This window comes from Lampetra planeri, chromosome 27 (genome assembly GCF_965212315.1).
Source record: "Lampetra planeri chromosome 27, kcLamPlan1.2.h2, whole genome shotgun sequence".
NCBI lineage: Eukaryota > Metazoa > Chordata > Hyperoartia > Petromyzontiformes > Petromyzontidae > Lampetra > Lampetra planeri.
Window position 1 is genome coordinate 11,479,551 of NC_136133.1, and position 20,679 is coordinate 11,500,229.

At 51.1% G+C, this 20,679-nt stretch overlaps 1 protein-coding gene across 3 annotated transcripts in view; it reads left to right on the forward strand.

Annotated features, from left to right (window-relative positions):
• The window catches only part of LOC144728177 (sideroflexin-3-like), a 23,958-nt gene extending 7,338 nt beyond the window's left edge, over positions 1-16,620 (forward strand). Inside the window, exons 3-13 of one of the 3 annotated variants that reach the window (XM_078607538.1) lie at positions 53-89; positions 3,454-3,530; positions 3,726-3,824; positions 4,177-4,252; positions 8,278-8,363; positions 8,809-8,936; positions 9,306-9,355; positions 11,051-11,100; positions 11,933-11,980; positions 12,565-15,375; positions 15,555-16,620. In XM_078607538.1, coding sequence (XP_078463664.1) covers positions 53-89; positions 3,454-3,530; positions 3,726-3,824; positions 4,177-4,252; positions 8,278-8,363; positions 8,809-8,936; positions 9,306-9,355; positions 11,051-11,100; positions 11,933-11,980; positions 12,565-12,661 — 748 coding nt within the window. In that variant the 3' untranslated portion in view covers positions 12,662-15,375; positions 15,555-16,620. Of the gene's footprint in view, positions 1-52; positions 90-3,396; positions 3,531-3,725; positions 3,825-4,176; positions 4,253-8,277; positions 8,364-8,808; positions 8,937-9,305; positions 9,356-11,050; positions 11,101-11,932; positions 11,981-12,564; positions 15,376-15,554 lie in introns of all 3 variants that reach the window. The other 2 variants (XM_078607537.1, XM_078607539.1) reach the window with 2 other exon arrangements.
• Positions 16,621-20,679: the final 4,059 nt, after the last annotated feature.

Sequence of the window (20,679 nt, forward strand, 5' to 3'; positions counted from 1 at the left end):
TGTTGTTGATGTTCATCTTATTGATGTGCATCTTGTTGATGTTGGCATGCAGGGCAGGCTATTCACATGCAGAGCTCAGCGAAGAGGATGTGAGTTCCATACCTCACCTCCTCACTTATCCTTCGCTCCAGTCACCTCATCTTATTTCACCACTCCACCTCACCTCCATTCACCTACGCACACCTCCATTCACCTCACTCTTCACCTACTCACACCTCCACTCACCTCACTGTTCCTCACCTACTGTCACCTCTACTGACCTCATCTTCACCTCCTCACTCCACTCACCTCCTCACTTCTCACCTCCTCACCCCTCCACTCACCTCCTCACTCACCTCATTCCTCCACTCACCCCTCACTCCTCTTTGGTGGTTGTGGTGGTGATGGTGGTAACTATGGGCTCGCCTCCCCATCAACAAGAGGCGAGGAATGGTGGTGGTGGTTTTAAGGCCGATGAGTCAGACGCCTTCTATAACCTCCTATTCCAGGTGTTAGCTAAAGTGGCCCCTCGGGATAGAGTCATCATGTTACGTGACTGTAATGCCCAAGTGGATTGTGACGCAGATACCTGGGTTGGAGTGATGGGAAGGCATGGGCCAGATCAGCTCAATAATAACGGAAGGAGGCTGCTAGACTTCTACGCAGCCCATGGGCGTATAATAACGAACACGCTGTTCTGGCATCGGCACATCCACACAACATCATGGATGCACGCCGAGTTTGGACTATATAATTACGGACCAGCGGATGCAAGCCCATGTCCTTGACACCAGGACCTACCGTGGAGCTCATCTGCCCACTGACCATCGACTTGTCATCTGTAAGATGTGCCTGCCATTCTTCCACTCCAGGTGGGTGTACACCCAGGACCCCATTCAAACCCACAGTGGCTTGGTCTCAGCTAACTGAGGATAGTTGAAAGCAGGAATTTCAATATCGCTTGCAGCTGGGGTTAGCATCATGCCCCCTACTTCTGATGCTGAGGGGAAATGGGGGAGGTCCAGAACTGTGGCTTGTGCAGCTGCAATGGCTGCATTGGGTATGCAGTCCAGACCTCCCCAGCGACCCTGGCTGAAAGAAGAGGTGTTCCGGCTGGTTGAGAGAAAACGATATGCCCAGTCCCGTCGTCTTAAAAATCCAACATCAGAGAATGAGGAGTCTAACCGCAGCCTTTGCTCGGAGATTCAGAGAGCCCTTCGGTGCTGCAAGGATGAGTGGTGGGGGCAGGTTGCTGGGGATATGGAATCTGCCTCAGTAGCCCGCAATCAAAAATTACTTTTTAATTCCATCGTAAAAGTAACGTGCAGCGCCTCACCTTTCACCATCCTTAAAGAAAAGAATGGTAATCTGATCTCTGACCCCCAGGAACAAGTCTGCAGGTTTACAGAGCACTTTTGTGAGGTTTTGGGGGAAGGGAATTACCTCAGCCCAGACATCACAGGGCAAGGTGGGGACGACCATGCAAGGGCTGCGGTGCCTCAAATATTGGCAGAAATAGCTACCCTTCTGAATGGTTGGCTGAGGTGTCTTCTGTGGAGGAAGTGTGAGGGGCAATCCGAAGTCTGAGACCAAGAAAAGCACCGGGCAGAGATGATCTCCCAAGCTAAATTCTGAGGGAGGGTGGCATCTGTGTGCAGACTTTCCGATATGACATCATCACAACTGTCTGGACCACAGGACAGGTTATGCAGGATTAGAAGAATCCCTGGTGGTCCCCCTGTTTAAGAGTGGGGACCACACAGATTGTTACAACTATAGGGGCATCTCTCTTCTCAGTGTGCTGGGAAAGGTCCTGGCAAGGATTATTCAACATCACCTTGCCAGGCACGCTGAGGAGAGGCTTGCAAAGCCCCAATGTGGTTTCAGACCAGGGCGGTCCTGCACGGATGCCATATTCCCTGTCCGTTTGCTACAGCAGAGGTGTAGGGAATTCCAACAAGACCTACATTTCTGCTTTATTGACCTGGTCAAGGCCTATGATACCATCAACAAGCCAGGGTTGTGGGCAGTTCTTCAGGTTTTTAGAGTCCCTGACTGTCTGCTTACAATCATTAAGGGCCGTCATGATGGGTGGGCAGGCCTGGATAAAGCTACGTGGCCAGGAGTAGGAGCCATTCCCTCTTCACCTAGGGTGCAACAGGGATGTCCTCTGGCTCCTACATTTTTTAACATAATCTTTGCCCACATAGTTCAACAAGCTTTCTATGGCTGTACTGGAGGAATTTACATCTGCTGGTACAGATACAACGGGAGGCTGATCGATGCTTGGGTGCGGTCGAGGTATGGCCCCCTATTGGTCAACCATCTAATGTATGCTGATTATCTGGTGATTGTTGCTCACTCAGAGGGTGAGTTGGAGGCGGTGCTGCTGAACCATGGAGTTTGCCACTAAGAGGTGGGGTCTTACCATCAGCCCCACTAAAACTAAGCACCTGCTTTGGTATTTTGTGCCACCAAACACTCCACCCCCTCAGCTCCCCATTGGTGATGGAGCAGTTGTGGAGAGAGTGGAGAGTTCCCCTTACCTGGGCAGTGTGTTTGTGCTTATGACCAGCTCCGGTTTGACAGCAGAAGTCTCATTTCTAATCAGTTGGACGGCAGTATATTTCAGTCGGCTGCGCAATGTTGTGTGAAAGCTACCTGGTCTGTCACTGCGCATGAAGCTTCAGGTCTTCTTAGCCACAGGCATGCCCTCCCTGCTCTATGCTGGTGAAACATGGACCCCTCTAATGGAACATCTGCGATGGTTAGAGATATTCAGGCTGGCATGCCTACTATCCATCCTGGGTTTAACCATGCTGGATTGTTTGAGAAGCTCACAAATCCATCATTGAGCTCCTCCGGCAGGTAAGGCTGCGTTGACTGGGTCATGTAGTCCGCATGCCCAGTTACCGCATGCCCACGCAGCTCCTGTTTGGCCACATAGAGGAGGCTAAACGGACATGGGCAGGAGAAGAGATAGACTGATGCGGTACGGGAGGATTTTGAGCTGAGTGGACTTGCCGACGACTGGTAGCAGCGGTGTCATGATCAGCGTCTATAGAGGAGGCTGGTGAAGGATGCTACCGGGCAGTTGGAGGCAGTAGCCCTTTAGCAACAACAGAGGGCAGAGGAGTGACACTCACAACAACAAGCGGAGCGCAAGACAGCTAAAATGCAACACGTTAGCAGAGTAGGGGGTAGCTAGTGCATCTACTGGTCATCTCAGTTAGCCAATCCATGGCACCTGGGTCTGTCCCGAGACCTGTCAGTGAGCCTTCGACACTTCACGTGGCCTCAAAGTACACCTGGCCTGGCACAGGTGCCATGGTGATGTCACCGTCACTTCGTGGCGAATGGTGGGTATTGGTATTGGTAGTTATGATAGTGGTGGTGGTGGTGATGGTGGTGGTGTAGGTGTGGCGTGCTAAGTATGCTCATGACTCTGCGTTCCACCCGGAAACCGGGGAGAAGATGCTGCTCATCGGCCGCATGTCAGCCCAGGTCCCGGCCAACATGACCATCACAGGCTGCATGCTCACTTTCTACCGGTCAGCACTCGCTCACCAACACACTCACCTACTTACCTATGCACTAATATCAGCTGATGGTCAGTTGACTTGTTGATGGTTGCCCGTGGTGGTTAATCGTTGTCCGTGGTTGTTGATGGTTGCCTGTAGTGGTAGATTGTTGCCCATGATGGTTGATGGTTGCCTGTAATAGTTGATTGTTGCCTTTTGCTCTAGATCGACCCCGGCGGTGGTTTTCTGGCAGTGGATCAATCAGTCATTCAATGCCATCGTCAACTTCACGAACCGCAGCGGAGTCGCACCCATGAGCACCATGTGATCATGGGGACACATGGGGAGACACGGCAGACACACGGGGAGACACGGAGATACAGGGACAAAGGACTACGGGGATGCACGGGGACAAATAGGGAGACACAAGGAGACACAGAGACACACGGTCACACATGGGGACATACGGGGAGACATGGAAACACACAGGGACACACGGAGCCCACCGGGGATACAGGGAGACACACAGCGACAAACAGGGTGACACACGGGAACACACGGAGACACACGGGGACAAATGGGGAGACGTGCAGGGACTCGAGGACAAAGGACATGAGAGGAGATACGGGTCTATGAATAAGTGTCTCAGTCGTGACACTTGTTTTTCCTGCTGCAGGCAGCTGGCAAGCGCATATATTTGTGCCACATCGGGAGCCGTGGCTACCGCGCTGGCACTGAAGTCCCTCGCCAAGGTAAGAGGTCACGACCCTGATCCCGACTGCGACCCCAGCCCCCCATCCCATGCGATTCCCGGCCATGGCTCAGTGGTGAACGATGTCTTGATTATTCTTTGGTTCTTTCGGTAAAGTCACGTAGATAGAAAAGTATAAAATAAAAATAATAATAATAAAATGTTTTTTTTTTTATGAAACCCAAAACTCACGACGTTTCGAACGCAACACAAGAGGTCGTCATCAGGCGGAGAGAAAAGTGGGCAAGCCTCCAACTGCAACTGTTTATAAAGCCTTGAAATGGACGCAGCCCAAGTGTCAGAAGAAGTGGGGACAAGTCCTGCGGGGCAGCATGAATGGGTGGGCCAAAGCTGTGAGTGGGCAGGGCACATGAGCCGTGGAGCCAGCCCTGAGCGGCGAGTGGCGCAGTCCAAGTGTGTCAGCAGCATGAATGGGGCAGGCAATGCTAATGCAGGAGAAGACAAGGGGGAGAGAGAAGGGGTAGAGATAGGGAAAGAGAGAGGGGGGAGAGAGAGGGGGGGGTAGAGATCGGGGGAGAGAGAGGGGGTAGAGATGGGGGGCATTGCACCTCGCTCCACACATTCACATGGCTGACGGTGGAGGTTGACAAGAAAGTACAAATCAAGTCATGACCCAAAGTGGTTGATGACATCTTTCCAATGATTGCTGAGGGGAAAATGTCAAAACTGGGTGGTTTTTAACTTTTGCCGACAAAACTGGATCCCAAATGTCAAAACTGGGTGGTCTTGGAAAACGACAGGCAAAACAGGGTGGTGCTTTTTGATATGACAAAACTGGGTGATATTCAATGTGGACAAATGTCAAAACTGGGTGAAGAAGGTGTACGATTTAATGTATCATTTTGTACACGTTTAGGTCCTTGCGTTATTCATCCATATGTCGCCACAGATTTAGAGCGTTCCAAATGATGTTTCTCGTGGCTCATGTTCCATACCTTGCACCACAAACTTCCCGTTTGCATACTGGCACAGTGTGCCAGCTCGCTACTACAGTAACACTTACTTGCCATATGTATACTGGCACAGTGTGCCAGCTTGCAACTACAGTAACACTTTCAGCTCGCGAACATACACGAACTTGCCATTTGTATACTGGTACAGTGTGCCAGCTTGCATGCTACACCTACTACAGTAGAACAACGGTAGATAGTGTTTGCGTCGAGAAGTATGGTGCTGCACACTTAGAACAAAACATGTTTGTTACATATATATAACTACTTCGACGGGCAAGAGCGCTTGTTGTGGCCCTTGGCGCGACAGAAGGAGCACCGCGTGAGGCCCAATGGGCCACCTTCGCCACGGTTGCGAATCCGACGCTTCTTCGGGCGGCCAGCCTTCTTCTGGCGAGGAGGTGGCATCATGGTGTTGTCGCGTTGCAGCTCCTTGGCAATGGGCAGCTCGATACCGGCAACCGAGGTCCATGTCGTGTTGATGGCAGAGACTTGGTAACACACCGCACATGCGTCGTAGAGCTCGGGCATCCGCCCAAACGCCATGAGGGCACGAATGTAGTGCCGACACGGCAAGCCCATCTGCTTCATGTACCCGCACGTGCACGACCGAGAGCTGAGATCGACTCGGCGCTTGGCAGAGGTGTAGGCGTCTGGATCCTTGACGTATGCACGCGTCGAGGTACTCTCGTAGACCTTGTACCTCGGGGCCAACGCCTGCTGAGCGTCGATGAGTCCTTGAGCGTACGGCGTAATGACACGCCCTTGAGCGGCCCACTTTTCGGCGTCGCTGCGGTGGGCAAAGGCCGTCGTCATCATGTCTTCCATGTGGTGCATGAGGAAGTGGAAGGGGTCCATCTCGCGAGCCGGCAGGGCCTCGCTGTTCGTGGACTCCACAAAGTTCGTCGTGCGCCAGCCGTACAATGGCGTCGTGTGCAGGTGCGGGTAGAGCGCCCACGTGTGGGGGTCGATCTTGTTGTAGTACGTGGCCACCGCAGGCAGAGCTACGCCCAAGCAGCCCAAGGAGCTGCGGAACGCGGCCTCGGAGGCGCACCCTTGGGCATCGTAGATGATGCCTTGGAGGTCGGGCGTGAACGCGGAGCCGATGTTGTCCACGCCGTTGCAGATCAAATGCCGCGTGCAGTGGATGAGCATGAGGTCCTTCCAGTCGGAGGCTAGGATGCCCGTGCCACGATCGCAGAAGACCGGCGTGCCGTCGAGCTCGATGTCGTTGGTCGTGCAGCAGTTGAGAAACCAGTCGTAGGCCGCTGCCGTCTCGGACGGCACCAGCGCCACGGCGAGAAGGACGTTGCGGTTGTTGCCGTCGCGCCCAACGAGGACGAGCATGGTTCCATTGTAGGCGCGCGCCTTCATGTGCGACCCGTCGATGCCGACGACGCGTTGAAGACTTGGCTGCAACGAGCGTGCGATCGGGTTGCAGATGAACGCACCCCAGAAGATGCCCGCGTCTTCTCGCACACTGCAGGTCGTCGCGTTGAGCTTGCCGAACGTCTCCACCAGCGAGTTGATGAACTCGAAGCCTGCATGGGCCGCACTCTCGTTCGCCGCGATGCACGTGTCCTTGGCGCGGTACATCATCCGGGTCGGGACAATGACGCGAGCAACGTCGGCGACCTGGGCAATGACAGTTGGTGCGGAGGTACGGGGGTTGGCGCGAAAGGCCGAACGGGCTGTCGTGTTCGCCTCCACTTGGCGCTGCGTGATCTTGGTAGTGCCCGTGCAGCCGTGGTGATCCGTGCACAGCGCCGAGACGCGGAAGCCGCGTCGTTCCCCCCTGAGCTTCGTCAGCTTCACCTTGAAGGAACAAGGTGTTGAACTAGAGCAGACGATGGCAACGTGCCGTCCGCCGCTTCGCTTGAGGTCAAGGACCGCGCGCTTGCCTTGTTGCAAAGCAAAGTCTTGGATGCCGTGGATGGCCTCGCGGCGCGTGGTAAAAGTCTTCTTGGGGTGGAGGGTTGCCATTCGAATGTGAGCAAGGTGGCAGTGCGCCCGCCTGGTCGCAAGCCCGCCCCGGGCTCACTTCCGAGTCCGAGCCGTAGCTTGAAATGTTGGTCGTTGGGGTGCTGGCACACTGTGCCAGCGTACAAATATCAAGTGTGTGTAGTTATATGGTGCTGGCACACTGTGCCAGCATACTAATACCACGTGTTTAGATGAATGGGGGGCTGGCACAGTGTGCCAGTATACAAATACCAAGTGTTTGGATGAATGGGGTGCTGGCACACTGTGCTAGTATACAATTATCAAGTGTATTTGACAAATGTCAAAACTGGGTGCACCCTGAGTTTCCAAAACTCAAGTTTTTGGCCACCCAGGGTGCACCCAGTTTTGACATTTGGGATCCAGTTTTGTCGGCAAAAGTTAAAAACCACCCAGTTTTGACATTTTCCCGATTGCTGAGTTTATAACTGTCTTCTCGGTTGAAATTGTGTCTCTTTAAGTGGATGGCTTTATGAACGAATCTTTGTTGATAGCCAGTAGGCTTGCAAAGTACCATCGTTTTAGACAAATCAAATTCGTGTAAGCCAACCACATTCAAATAATGATCAGCTACGGCAGAAGTATTGGTCCTACCGTGTTTCAGATCTGCCTTATGTTCACGAACACGGTCCGAGACATGTCGCTTAGTTTCCCCAATGTAACTGCTGCCGCAGATACAGCTTAGTTTGGAGACACCGGGATATTGCATGTCAGGAATATTGTCCTCCACAGATGGGATCAGCAAAACTCACGTCCATTGGGATTGCACAGAGGAGCTGTGACAGCAGCAGCAATCACCGCTGCCCAGCGTAAACACTGGGTAGGAGCCTCCAGCAAGAGAGTGCTGAGACTCGACGAGGCTCTCATCCTGGGTGCCTGCGCATTTGCCGGCGCCATTCAGCTCCGCAATATCGGTGCAGGGGGGTCGAGTCCGCAGCTCAGCCATTGAGTCTGTGTGACCTCCGTGCATCTCTGTGCGTCTCAATGCATCTCCATGCGTGTGCGCCGTGGTGCCTCCTCCCCCACCCCCATCCTGATCACCGTTGTCATGCAGACGCTGCCGCCCATCATGGGGAGATTGGTCCCCTTCGCCGCTGTCGCTGCCGCCAACTGCATCAACGTCCCCTTCATGCGGCAGAGGTGATACATGCGCCTCACTGTGCCTCCCTATGCTTATCCCCGTGTCTTCCAGTGCATCTCTCCCTGCATCTCCCTGCATCTCCCCATGCATCTCCCTGCATCTCCCCATGCGACTCCCCGTGTATCTCCTCATGCGTCTCCCTGTGTGTCTCCGTGTGTGTCTCCCTGTGTGTCTCCCCTTGTTCTTCCTCGTATGTCTCTCCGTGTGCCTCCCTGTGCATCTCTTTGTATTCCCATGCGCCTTCCCGTATGTCTCCCCTTGTTCCTCCTCGTGTCTCTCCCAGTGTCTCCCTGTGTCCCTTTGTCTCCGTGTCTCCATAGGGAGCTAATTCAGTGTTTCCATGTCCCTGTGCCTCCGTAGGGAGCTCACGTATGGAATCTCCATGTCCCCCTGTCTCCATAGGGAGCTGACTCACGGTGTCTCCATGTTCCCATGTCTCCATAGGGAGCTGATTCATGGTGTCTCCGTGGCTGATGAACACGGAGTCCGTGTCTCTGAGTCTCGCATCGCCGCACGCTCCGCCATTGCTCAGGTCGTCTTCTCCCGCGTGTGCATGGCCCTGCCGGCCATGGGTGAGAGGGCCAAGCACCACCACCACAACCACCACAATAACCACAACCACCACAACAACCACAACCCCCACAACAACCACAACCCCCACAACCATGCTTCTAACCAGCTCCGGTTTGGCAGCAGGGGTCTCACTCCAAATCAGTTGAGCTGCATTGTTTGTTAGGTGTGTAACGCTGCATGGAAGCTACCTGCCAGTCATCTCAGTCAACCCATAGCACCTGGGTCTGTCCTGCCAGTGAGCCTTCGAAACTTCACATGGCCTCGGAGTGCACTTGGCCTGGCACAAGTGCCGTGGTGACGTCACCACCACTTAGTGGCGAATGGCAGTTTTTGTTGTTGGTGATTATGTGAATCTCTGCTCCCTGCAGCCATTCCACCAGTCATCATGAACACGCTCGAGAAGAGACCTCTCCTCAAGGTGAGGCAGACTGCTCCCCAGGCCCCAGCAATGGGAACGTGGGCAGGAGTTTCAACATCGGTGGTAGTGACTGTGGTGTTGATTATGAAAATTGGTAATGGTGGCGATGGAAGTAATGATGGTGATCAATCGTTCAGAATCATGAAGGATATTCATGATGGTGGGGGCAGGCCCGGGTTCAAGCTGTGTGACCGGGAATCAAAGCTATTCCCTGTTCACCTCGGGGTGTGACCCCGACATTATTTATCATCTTCGACCGTATAATTCGAAAAGCCGTCCATAGGCGTGCCAGAGGAATTTACATCCGGTACACATATAGTGGGAGGCTAATCGTTGCCCAGGTTCAGTCGACAGATGTTTCCCTATCGGTCATGGTGATGATCAACTGGTGCCCCCCCGCCCCCGGTTGTGGAACTCCTCACTGGTGCCCCCCGGTTATGGACCTCCCCACTGGTGTCTGCCGGTTGGGGACCTCCCCACTGGTGTCTGCCGGTTGGGGACCTCCCCACTGGTGTCTGCCGGTTGGGGACCTCCCCACTGGTGTCTGCCGGTTGGGGACCTCCCCACTGGTGCCTACCGGTTTTGGAACTCCCTCGTTGTGCAGATCAGGCTGGTTGTGGACGGTTGCGGACATTGCTGATGTGTATGGCGTCTATAAACCAAGGCCGTAATTATAATATATATTGTGGGACACACACAGCCTCCCCAATATTCAAATATGCTCAAAATGTCCCCCCCAATATATTGCTATAAAATAGATTTCTGTTTATATGATTGTGGTTATGGTTGTACTTTATTAATCCCTAATCTCTGCCATTACATACAATGAAACAAGAAAAGATAAAAAAAGAAAAAACAGAGCAATGTAATACAATACACTATTCGACATTATTGTAAAAAATAAATAAAAAGTCCATCCTATGTGTTAGTGAATTTTTTAAAAATATTTTAGGCAGAAAATTCTTTCCAAATTTAGATTTTTTTTCTGGGGGGGGGACCCCCAGACCCCCTGGAAGATTTGGTCCCCCCCAATGTTGACTCCATGGCTACGGCCTTGCTATAAACCTCTCACTAGTTAGTTGTCTTCATCTTTGCATCTTATTCTGTCACCTGGTTCTCTCTTTCAAATCTTTCAGCTTTGTGTGAAACGTTCCTTACTAGTGAAAATAATTTTTGCAGTAATATTCATCGTAGTGATGATAATGCTACTGATGATAATGGTGATGACAAAGATGATGACAATGATGATGGTGATACTAATGATGATCATGATGGAGATGATCAGAATCAGGATCTTTATTTATACTGCGTGAATCCGATGAGTTATAAACCTCTTTTTCACAAATGTCCAGTAGGGGCAGGTCAGAAAGCGACAAGAACAATACAAAAACACGATAGGAGTGCAAAGTATAGGAAAGGTAAGCAAATCACAAAAAAATCAGTTTCATTTTACCACGTAAAGGCCACTGAGCTTTTAGTTATTTTTTCTAGAAGTGACCTGGCTATCACAAATGACAGCTCAACGAAGTTGCTTATCACATGGAAATTTATAGCAGACAAATAATCTAAATGCATGTTTTGAAATGTGGAGGGAAAAACTGGAGGACCTGAAGAAAAAAAACCACGCTACCACGAGGGAACAGTGATGATGATAGTGATGATGGTGATAATGATCGTGGTTATTATGTTTCTCAGCGGATACCATGGATAGGAGCTCCTGTGCAAGTTGCCTTGGTTGGACTCTGGTAAGAATCTATCTCTGTGTCTCTGTGTGCCAGGGTATGAGCCTGCGGCTTTCTCTATGTGTGAGTCTGTGTTTCTATGGCTCAATTGGTATCTGCCTCTATTTGGCCGGATAGAGGGAGTTAAACGGGCATGGCATGGGCTAGAGGAATTGGGCTGTGGTACATACAGAAGGATGTGCAGCTGAGTGGACCTGCTAATGACCGATACCAGCGGTGTCAAGATCGGCTTCTGTGGAAGCGGCTTGTGAAAGACGCTACTGGGTAGTTGGAGGCAGTCGCCCTCCAACAACAACAGAGGGCGGTGTATTTATGCTCAAAACAACATTGGCACAAGTTTGCACAATGGGGAGCACAGGTGGTGCGCATCTGCCAGTCATCTCAGTCAACCCACGGGACCTTGATCTGTCCAGGGACCTACCGGCGATTCTTCCACACAACGTGCACCTCGTCTGGCACAAAAGTTGCGATGTTGCCACCGCTACTTAGTGACGAATGGCGGCTGTTATCTCTATGAACCCCTGTGTCTCTGTCTGTGATTGTGTCTTTAGTCTCCGAGTGTCTTTGTGACTGTCTCTCTGCCATTCTGTTTAATCGGGATATACTCTGTCTCTAAAAAGGTACCTGTGTCACATCGAGTGTCTGGGTATGTGTATAATTGTCTCTCTGTGACTGTCTTTGTATTTGTAATTTGCATCAGTTTGTGTTTATATGTCAACTACAAAGATATATAACTGCAAGTTATTTAACCTCTCTTCCCTCTCTCCTCCGTGTGTCCCCATATGCCTTTGTGTTCCCCCTGTCTTGTCTCCCCGTGTCTTCTTATTTCCCCCAGCCTGGTGTTCGCCACACCACTTTGCTGCGCTCTCTTCCCACAGAACAGGTTCTGATCAAAGACACAGGAAGTGCATCATGATTGTGTCGAAAACACTGAGCTGGCACCGTTGAGGTCCTGGGTTCAAGTCCAGGTTTTAGCCGCCCACTGTGGTAAAATGGCTTCTTAAGTCTACTGAGTTGATGGTTTCAGCCCGGTCACCAGTGACTCACATGGAAGATCCACAGACCTACATAGAGACCCATATAACTATAGAGAGACCCGTGGGACCTAGAGATCCACAGATCTATATAGAGACACATTGACTTATAGCAAGACACATTCACAAAAGCTGACAGACTTAACTGTGATGAAGCCCGGGCTCAAGTGATGACTGTCATCAATGGGTGGTAAATATATGGGATGGTGATGGTGCTGATGTCGGTGATGGTGTTGATAGTGATGGTGTTGATTTGAATGTTGTTGATGGTGTTGATTGTGATTGTTGATGGTGATGTTGCTGATACAGTATTTTGATTGTTGCTGCTGATAGTGTTGTTGATGCTGCTGCTGCTGCTGCTGATGTTTATGCTGATTATGTTGCTGGTGATGGTGTTGGAGCTAATGATCTTGATCGTGTCACTGTGGCCCAGCTCCATGCCGGTGTCGCGCCTGGAGCCCGAGGTGAGGGTGGAGATCTGGAGCAAGAATCCCAAACTATGTGTGGTCTTCTTCAACAAGGGTCTATAGCGGCCTCCAGTGGAGCTAGGAGAGTGGTGCCCTCACACTGTATGTTATGCAGGCCCTATCTCCATGAAGCTCTGTAGGCCTCATCTCTTTAAGATATTTTTCTTCTCTATCTAGGCTCCTTGAGGCCCTGTCTCTCAACCTGTGCGTAGGCCATTTCCATGAGGGCCTATCTGCAGGCCTAAATTTTATGGGTTTGTATCCTGTTTCTTTGAGAGCTCGTGTGTCTGTATTTTTCTTATCTTTGAGGCTTTGTAGGCCTCATTTCAAATGCACACTTATCTGCAGGCCCTGTCTGCCCCCAGCGAGCAGCCACTGCGACGTCTCTGTCGTGTGCTTCCCGTGTGAATCGACTTCCGCCCTGGTTAATACCACGGTGCCTAGTAACCGTGCAAATATCATGTGCTGTCTGCTTGATACTGGACGATTAAGATCATCCAGCATAATTTCCAAGAGTAGGCCATTGTGTGCTGGCGTGTCAGTCAAAATGTTAAAAATAACACCGTGATCTACTCAATTGGAATCTGCATAGCAATCTCCCCCTAAAATTGGGGACTTTGATTGGAAAGATCTTGAGAATCGGTGAAGATTTGAGGTAAACAAGAGGAATAATTACAAAATATGAGTAAGAGTGTATTAACGTCTAAATAGCAGAGTACAGGCGTTTTGTTGTTTAACGTGGTTTCTGAGCAGTGGCCCAAAACGTCAAGCGGTCAGCAACAAACAGCACTCTCAAAAGGTTGCATAGAAAAGATTCAACACGAGCCGAGAATTGAGGGACGGTGCAGGTTTCCCCAGGCCCCGGGTTCTGCCGGGGCCACGGGTTCCCCCAGGGCCAGTGCGACCTTGTGCCCTGCCTGGTTTGGATGTTAATGTAATCTCAAAATCAAACTGTGCAGTTTCATCCAATGTCAGTCTGTCCTGGCTGTGCGGCATCCACACCCCACCTCGCCGAAATTGCCTGTCCACTGCTGGCAAGAGGCTCGTGTCGCGTACAGATCTTTCGAACAATTAATAAAATTTCTTTATCTGTGAAGACAAATGTGAGGTGCTGTGTATAATGCACATTACACACACAAAGCCTACACAAACCACCCCTGCGATCTTCAGCTTCCCCAGACTGTCACCACTGTGGTGCCTCATGGTGCTGTTGTATTTATGCCCCTTTTTCCAAATTCATATTAAGAATAATTCAGCCAATAATATTTTAAAATAATAATAGAAAAAAAAATATATAAAAAAATCATATACCCCCAAAACTCTCAACTCTACCCCTCATAAGCCACACCAAGCATCTGGAGGTCGTAAAATTCCATTAAACAACAAGCTTGGGGCAAAGAGAGGTTACAGACTATCTGGAAATCTCCAGATTGACGAAAGGTCTATGACCCGACATTCCCAAAACGTCTGGAGGTGCACAAATAATATGCAGAGCAGAGACAAACAACGTTACAACTCGCGTTTTCTTTAACGTTAAAAGTTTGAAACTCAGAAAAAAGAACAAATCAACGTGATAAGACTGCAGTCTACAATAGTGGCTTTATTATTAATTCCCTTATATTACTCGTATTCACCACATATATATTATTTTATATTGTATCTTTCTATCTATGCAACTTCACCAAATGAACCAATACATGAGCCCTGCCATCACTAAAAACTTAAGTCCAAACTAAAACTATTCCCCAGCATCGAAAAATATATTTTAAAATAAAAAAAATCCCTGGAGACAGACTCATAACGGAACTTGGCAAAACCCTCAAAATAATGACGTAACGAGGAGCATTACGAATATTGATTAAACATGAACCGAATAATAACCATGATATATTAAGACCGGGGGTAACTCATAAGAGATACAAGGAATAAATCTAACACACAGGAACACACAATATGTATCCCATAGAACCAAAGCCTCCCCGGCCCCCTTTGTCTTCCAACGGTTCGGCACAAACACATGCCAGCCATAAATATGTATGAAGGGGTCTCGAGATGACAAGCACTCAGAGGGAGCGCGGGGAGAGGCCACGGGGAGGTGCCGCGGAGGACATCTGTTCTTTTGTTTGTTTTTCTCTCGCAAGAGACGCGCAGAGATGGGAGGGGGTTTCACGTTTTGTTTTTAAGCACAAAATGCACATCACGCAGTACAGTCTGGTTACAGTCTGGTTTGAGTCTGGTTTCAGCCTGGCTCAGGCTTGCGTTGCCGTCGCGAGGGAGCAGGCACCGACACCGATGGTCGGTGTCGCTTCTCGCAGAACGAAGTGACGATGTGTGGTTCCAGCGCATCCCTGAAGTGAGGGCGGGAGAGGCATCAGCGGGTGCCCGTGTGAAGCTGTCAGCTGCACGCCAAAGGCGAAAGCAAGGAGAGAGAACGTAGCAGTGGAAAAAGCCTGACCGGCCGCCCGTGAGGAAGAGGAGAGCGCCATCGAATGTGCCGTGTGTTCGACCACAAACCGACCAACACCCGCTGGGAACCAAGACATCCAGCAGTGGATGAGCTACGCGCGCTATCCGACGACAGAATCATCACGCACCACGACGGCGAGCATCGTGCCGACTCCTGCTGCCGAAATGCCGCTCCCGCCGACATCAACGCCTGCGGAGGGGGAGTTCCACACGTTCGGGTGGCGCAAGAGCAGGCCGTATTCACCATGCAAGATTCTTCGGGGCGTCCCAGTGCTCCACCTTGCCGCCCTCCGCTATTCACAGTTTGCCAGGCGAGTCGTTACATGACAAGCACCCGGCCCCAAGAAAAATAATAATAACTTCACCCATCTTGCGTGTGCCGGGTTGCGATCGCGTGTTTTTTTTAACTCGCTGGGTTGCGGAGCGTGTTCGTCCGGTTGTGTGCGTGATAAATTGACGCGGCGTCCATGCGGGTGTCTGCTTGTAACAGTGTTGTGTGATGCCGCCGCCACGAAGCCGTTCAGCAGGCGCCCCATCTACGACCTCGCCACCACCAAGCGACGGAGCCGACCCCGGGTCCCCCTCACCTCACCTCACATGAACACACCCGCACGCATCCCCCCCCCCCCCCATAGAGCTCCGAGGGGAGGTCACCTGACCGACCGGTTTTTATCTGAGAAGCCCTTATCGGGATTAACTTTCACGGTTTCCGGCGACCAGGGAATTGGACGACCTCCCCCGACGCTACTTTGCACCGCGGCGCTGCGACCGGCCTTAAGATGGTATGGTTGCGGCGAAGGGCATTCGGCCACCGCGGTTGAAGCACATCCCCCCACACACACCCCCACGGGTCGACGAGACAGGCAGAGGAGGGACGGGGCGGCATAGTTTAGCGTGCCAAAGCGGGCTCGAGTGCGTAGGTGCCATTGTTAGGGAAGTTAAAGGATAGGGCGGGAATTGCAAATAATCAGAGAGGCGACTCGGGCGCATAGTGCGCAATTGATGGGGCAGGTGGTGGAGACATGCGGAGGCTCCGCGCTTAACTTCCACAGCAGGCCGTTGCGATGGACGCCGCTGCATAATGTGCATGACCAAGGCGCCATGCATGAGAAAGGGATTAATTAGAATTAACGCCGCACACGCTGCGCATCCGATTAGCATATCAAAGGCACAATGGGCGCACGCGGCCTGACGGGCGCGCGCGCCCATTGTTAAAGAAAAACTGGAAGGGGAGCGACGACAGGCGGAGCAACAACCCTTTGATGTAGGGACGATAAAAAGGGGGCGAAAACGAGAGATCTCTCTCTTACTCCAGCACCAGGCGACAAGACGCTCTCCAGCCTAGCGACCCGGACGTCCGTGAGACGCATCGAGGTACGCTGCGAGCACGGGATCAACGGACTGCCGTGGGCACCTAACAGTGAGTAAGAAGGTGAGTTAGGATCATAGCCGATAAATAGGGAATAGGTCCAGGGGTAGTAGAATAGGCCAGCCTCGTCGATTCATACTGATGTAACATCAATTCCCAGGTAGCAAACAATAAATCATTAATAGCTGATCGTGGCCTCGTGTGATCTCGTTGAGAGGTGTGAACGTGTGTGGTGCTGTGTACACAGTGGTTCGCCACGTGAGTGAGCGCTGCGCGGAGCTGCGCGTGTGGGTGCGCGTGTGTTCACTACGTGGAGGAAACAGGTGCGCGACTAGGAAAGGGAAGTATCGTGGTAGTGTGAAGGGGACGTAATACCACTCGGTAACTAACTAACCATGCCTACTACGCGGACCCACGCTGGAGGGTAATCCTCGAGCGACGGCTCCCACCCCATGGGTGAGGAACCCAGCAGTGGCTCGCCTAGCAGCAGGGGAGCGAGTAATGATGTCAGCCCGGCCATTAGCATTATCGAGGGAGGGATCTCGGGGGCCAGCGACCCCGACAAAGTGGTGTCAGAAACGGGACGATCCCCCGCACCCCCAAGGGAAAGAGGCCCCCCAACCCAGATTAAAATCAAATGCACATTTACGGGCAAAGGAATTCCATCATGGAAATCGTTTGCCCGCAGCATCAGGGGGGCTAAAAAGGTTAATGGGTGGTCAGATGAGGAGGCGTTGCAGCAGTTAGAGCTACATTTAGATGGGAGGGCAGCTGACTTTGTGGAAGCTTTGCCCGCAAGCGCACAAACACAGTGGGAGGAACTAACTCAAACAGCGCTTCGGCACGTATGACGAGGAGGAGGCGCAGGCGGCCTTAGAGGCACGCCGCCGCCAACCCGGCGAGGATTTGCGAGATTACGCTGAGGACGTACGCACGCTGACCCAGCTCGCGTACCCAGAGTAAGAGTAAAAAATAATTGAGGGCCTCGCCGCCGGGAAGGTCCAGCGATATTTGGCACAAACCCCGTGGTGGCAGCCAAATGTCGACGGTGCACGCCTCTCCTTCAACACCCTCGTCAAGCGCGCGCGCAATGCGAGAAACTCTCGGGTGAGCGCGCGCAGCCTCGAGGGAGGGGACGAGAGTGTGCCGTAGCGAGCCTACTCTCCGACGAGGAGGAAGAGCTCGCCATCGCTGTAAGGGGACGGGCAAGGGAACCCCAGAGACCCAGCGAGACAACCCCGGGGTGGGTAGCCGGGTTACAGACCGGCATGGGAGATATTGCTGGCCGGGTAGACTAAATGAACGGTAAGATAACACAAGTAGGTGAGAGGGTAACCCACATAGGTGAGAATATGACCAAACTGCAATCCTCCGTTGAGACCATCCGATCCGAAATGGGGGACCTACGCGCCACGGTAGGAGGGTTATCTGGAAGGGTAGCCCGACTAGAGGCGGAGGGTGGACAGCGGTGTGGGTGGATGGAGGGAGCTGGGCGGGTCTATGTGTCTCTCTGTGGTGAGTCTATGTCTCTGTTTGGTGAGTCTATAGGGCTCTGTGCGAGTCTGTGGATCTGTTTGAGTCTGTGGTTCTCTGTCTGATGAGTATTTGGGTCTTTGTGGTGAATTTATGGTTCTCTGTGCAAGTCTGAGGGTCTGTGCGTAGTGGCTGTATAGGTCTATGTGTGATTACTCTATGGGTCTCTATGTGATGGATATCTGTGGTGTACATATCCTGGCACAAGCGCCGTGGTGTCGTCACCACTACTTAGTGGAGAATGCTCCTCCCACTACTCCTGCTTGTTGTTGTGCTCGGGAAGGAGAGATAAAACTAGATCTCAACGATTTTAATTTTACCAGGTAAGGTCCACTGAGATAAACATCACTTTTATTACGCGCTTTTATTTAACTCACTCTGTCTGTTGTTGTCGTATCCTCAAATCTTGCAACTCAATTTTAACACACTTCCCAATGTGGTATCGACTGCAAACTTGGTTTACTTATGTCATACTGATGACAAAACTACATTCTATAAAAAAAAGTATTCATTTTTATGTTATGTTTCGGCTTGGGTCTAATTGTCCACGCTCAACTGACGTTGGCTGTAAATCACCACGGCCCCTTACGTTATGGCAAGCATCGGGGCCACTTCCTGGAGTCGTGGTACATTTCATTTAATTAAAGCGTGTTTTTAAAAAAAAAGTACTTTTAAATATTACTTATTCAGAAGCGACTTGCCACCAATAATAGCTCAACGAAGTGGCTCATCATCACGTGTAAATTTTAGCAGCCAAATACTGTAAACGAATATTCATATTCTTGGTTCTTTCGGTAAAGTCACGTAAATAGAAAACCAAAAAATAAAAAAATTAGTAATGAAAATAAATCGAATAAATTGCTTTTATTTTCAATTTATCTTATTTTTTTAACTTAAAAAAATAGATTTGTCTTTGTTTTCTATTTACGTGACTTTACCGAAAGAACCAAGAATAGTAATTCCTGCAGTCACGAAAGTTAAGTCAAAACTTTAAACGAATGCATATTAATGTGGAGAGAAAACCGAAGGACCCGGAGAAAAATCCACGCGACCACCGGGAGAGACAGAGACACGCAAACTCCAAATATACAGCAGGCATCAGGGTCGGGATCGAACCTACAAACTCCTGTATACCAGGCGAGGTAGTTAGGGGGGAAAGCAGAGACAGCGAGAGGGAGAGAGAAGATAATTAGTCAAACTCCTACTCAGTATTACTCACCAACCATGATACACTCACCATCACACTCACCATCATACTCTCGCATTCACCATCATACTCACACACAATCCCACACACATCAACAGTCGCCATTCACTACGACGTGGCAGGGACGTCACCACAATAACCCAGGTGCCATGGTTTGACGGCTGTGCCAGGCTAAGTGCAGGAGGAGGTCACGGGCCAGACTCAGGTGCCATGGGCCGACTGCTCTGCCTGGCTCGGTACAAGAGGAGGGCTAGACCCTGGTGCTATGGGTTAACTCGTGTGCCACCACCTGCACAACCACCACAGTAACAACCACACAATTATAATCACAACAATAACCACGACCAACAACTGCAACCACAACTATAATGTAACCACAACTATAATGTAACCACAACTATAATGTAACCACAACTATAATGTAACCACAACTATAATGTAACCACAACTAACAGGACCCTGCGGGGTGGGCTGGTAGGAATAATACTAATACCGGTACAGGGATATCGACCGCACACACACGCGCACACACGCACGCACACACACTGCACGCACACACACACACATACGTACACACACATGCACGCACGCACACACACGTAATGAAGTTGTGTTGCTACGCTTCCAGTTCGCCGTGAATAACGATCCGAAGCCCAATAGCGCCCATTCATCACGCCGCTCGAGTGGGCCGGACACGCACACACGCACGCACACACACACGCACACACAGTCACACATATACACACACGCACGCACACACAGACACGCACACACACGCGCATACACACGCACGCAAACACACACGCACACACACACACACACGCGCATACACACACGCACACACACACATATACACACACACATGCACCTCTCATCTGCAAGGCAGCGGTCGCCGCTTCTCCTCCCACATCTCTCGTCGCGGCAGCTGTAGCGATGGTGCAAGTTTGTTTTTATCATCAATTCCTCCTCCTCCTCCACCCCTCCCCGCCACTGTTCACCCACCAGAATAAATGAGTTCGCCCATAGTCAGTCGATCAATAAGCCTCCCGCACTAGGCCTCGTGAAGCCTGCCGCACTAGGCCTCGTGAAGCCTACCGCACTAGGCCTCGCGAAGCCTTCTCTGCAGTAGACTTTGCGAAGCCTTCTGCACTAGGCCTCGCGAAGCCTCTGCACTAGGCCTCGCGAAGCCGCGCTTTTCGTGCACAAATAAGGCGATTAAATGTATCTCGTCTCTGTGTTAATAAGCCTGCCGCACTAGGCCTCGCGAAGCCTGCCGCACAAGGCCTCGCGCCATGCTTTTCGTGCACAAATAAGGCGATTAAATGTATCTCGTCTCTGTGTTAATAAATGTTTCTTGTCTCTGTGTTAAAAAAACGTGCTGCGTTTCAGTAAAGTAATTTTTTAAATAAACGTGCTGCGTTTCAGTAAAGTAATTTTGAAGCGAAGTTTAAAGTTTTGCCGTGATGCGCCAGAAGCGACGGCCATCTTGTTTAATTCACAGATCGA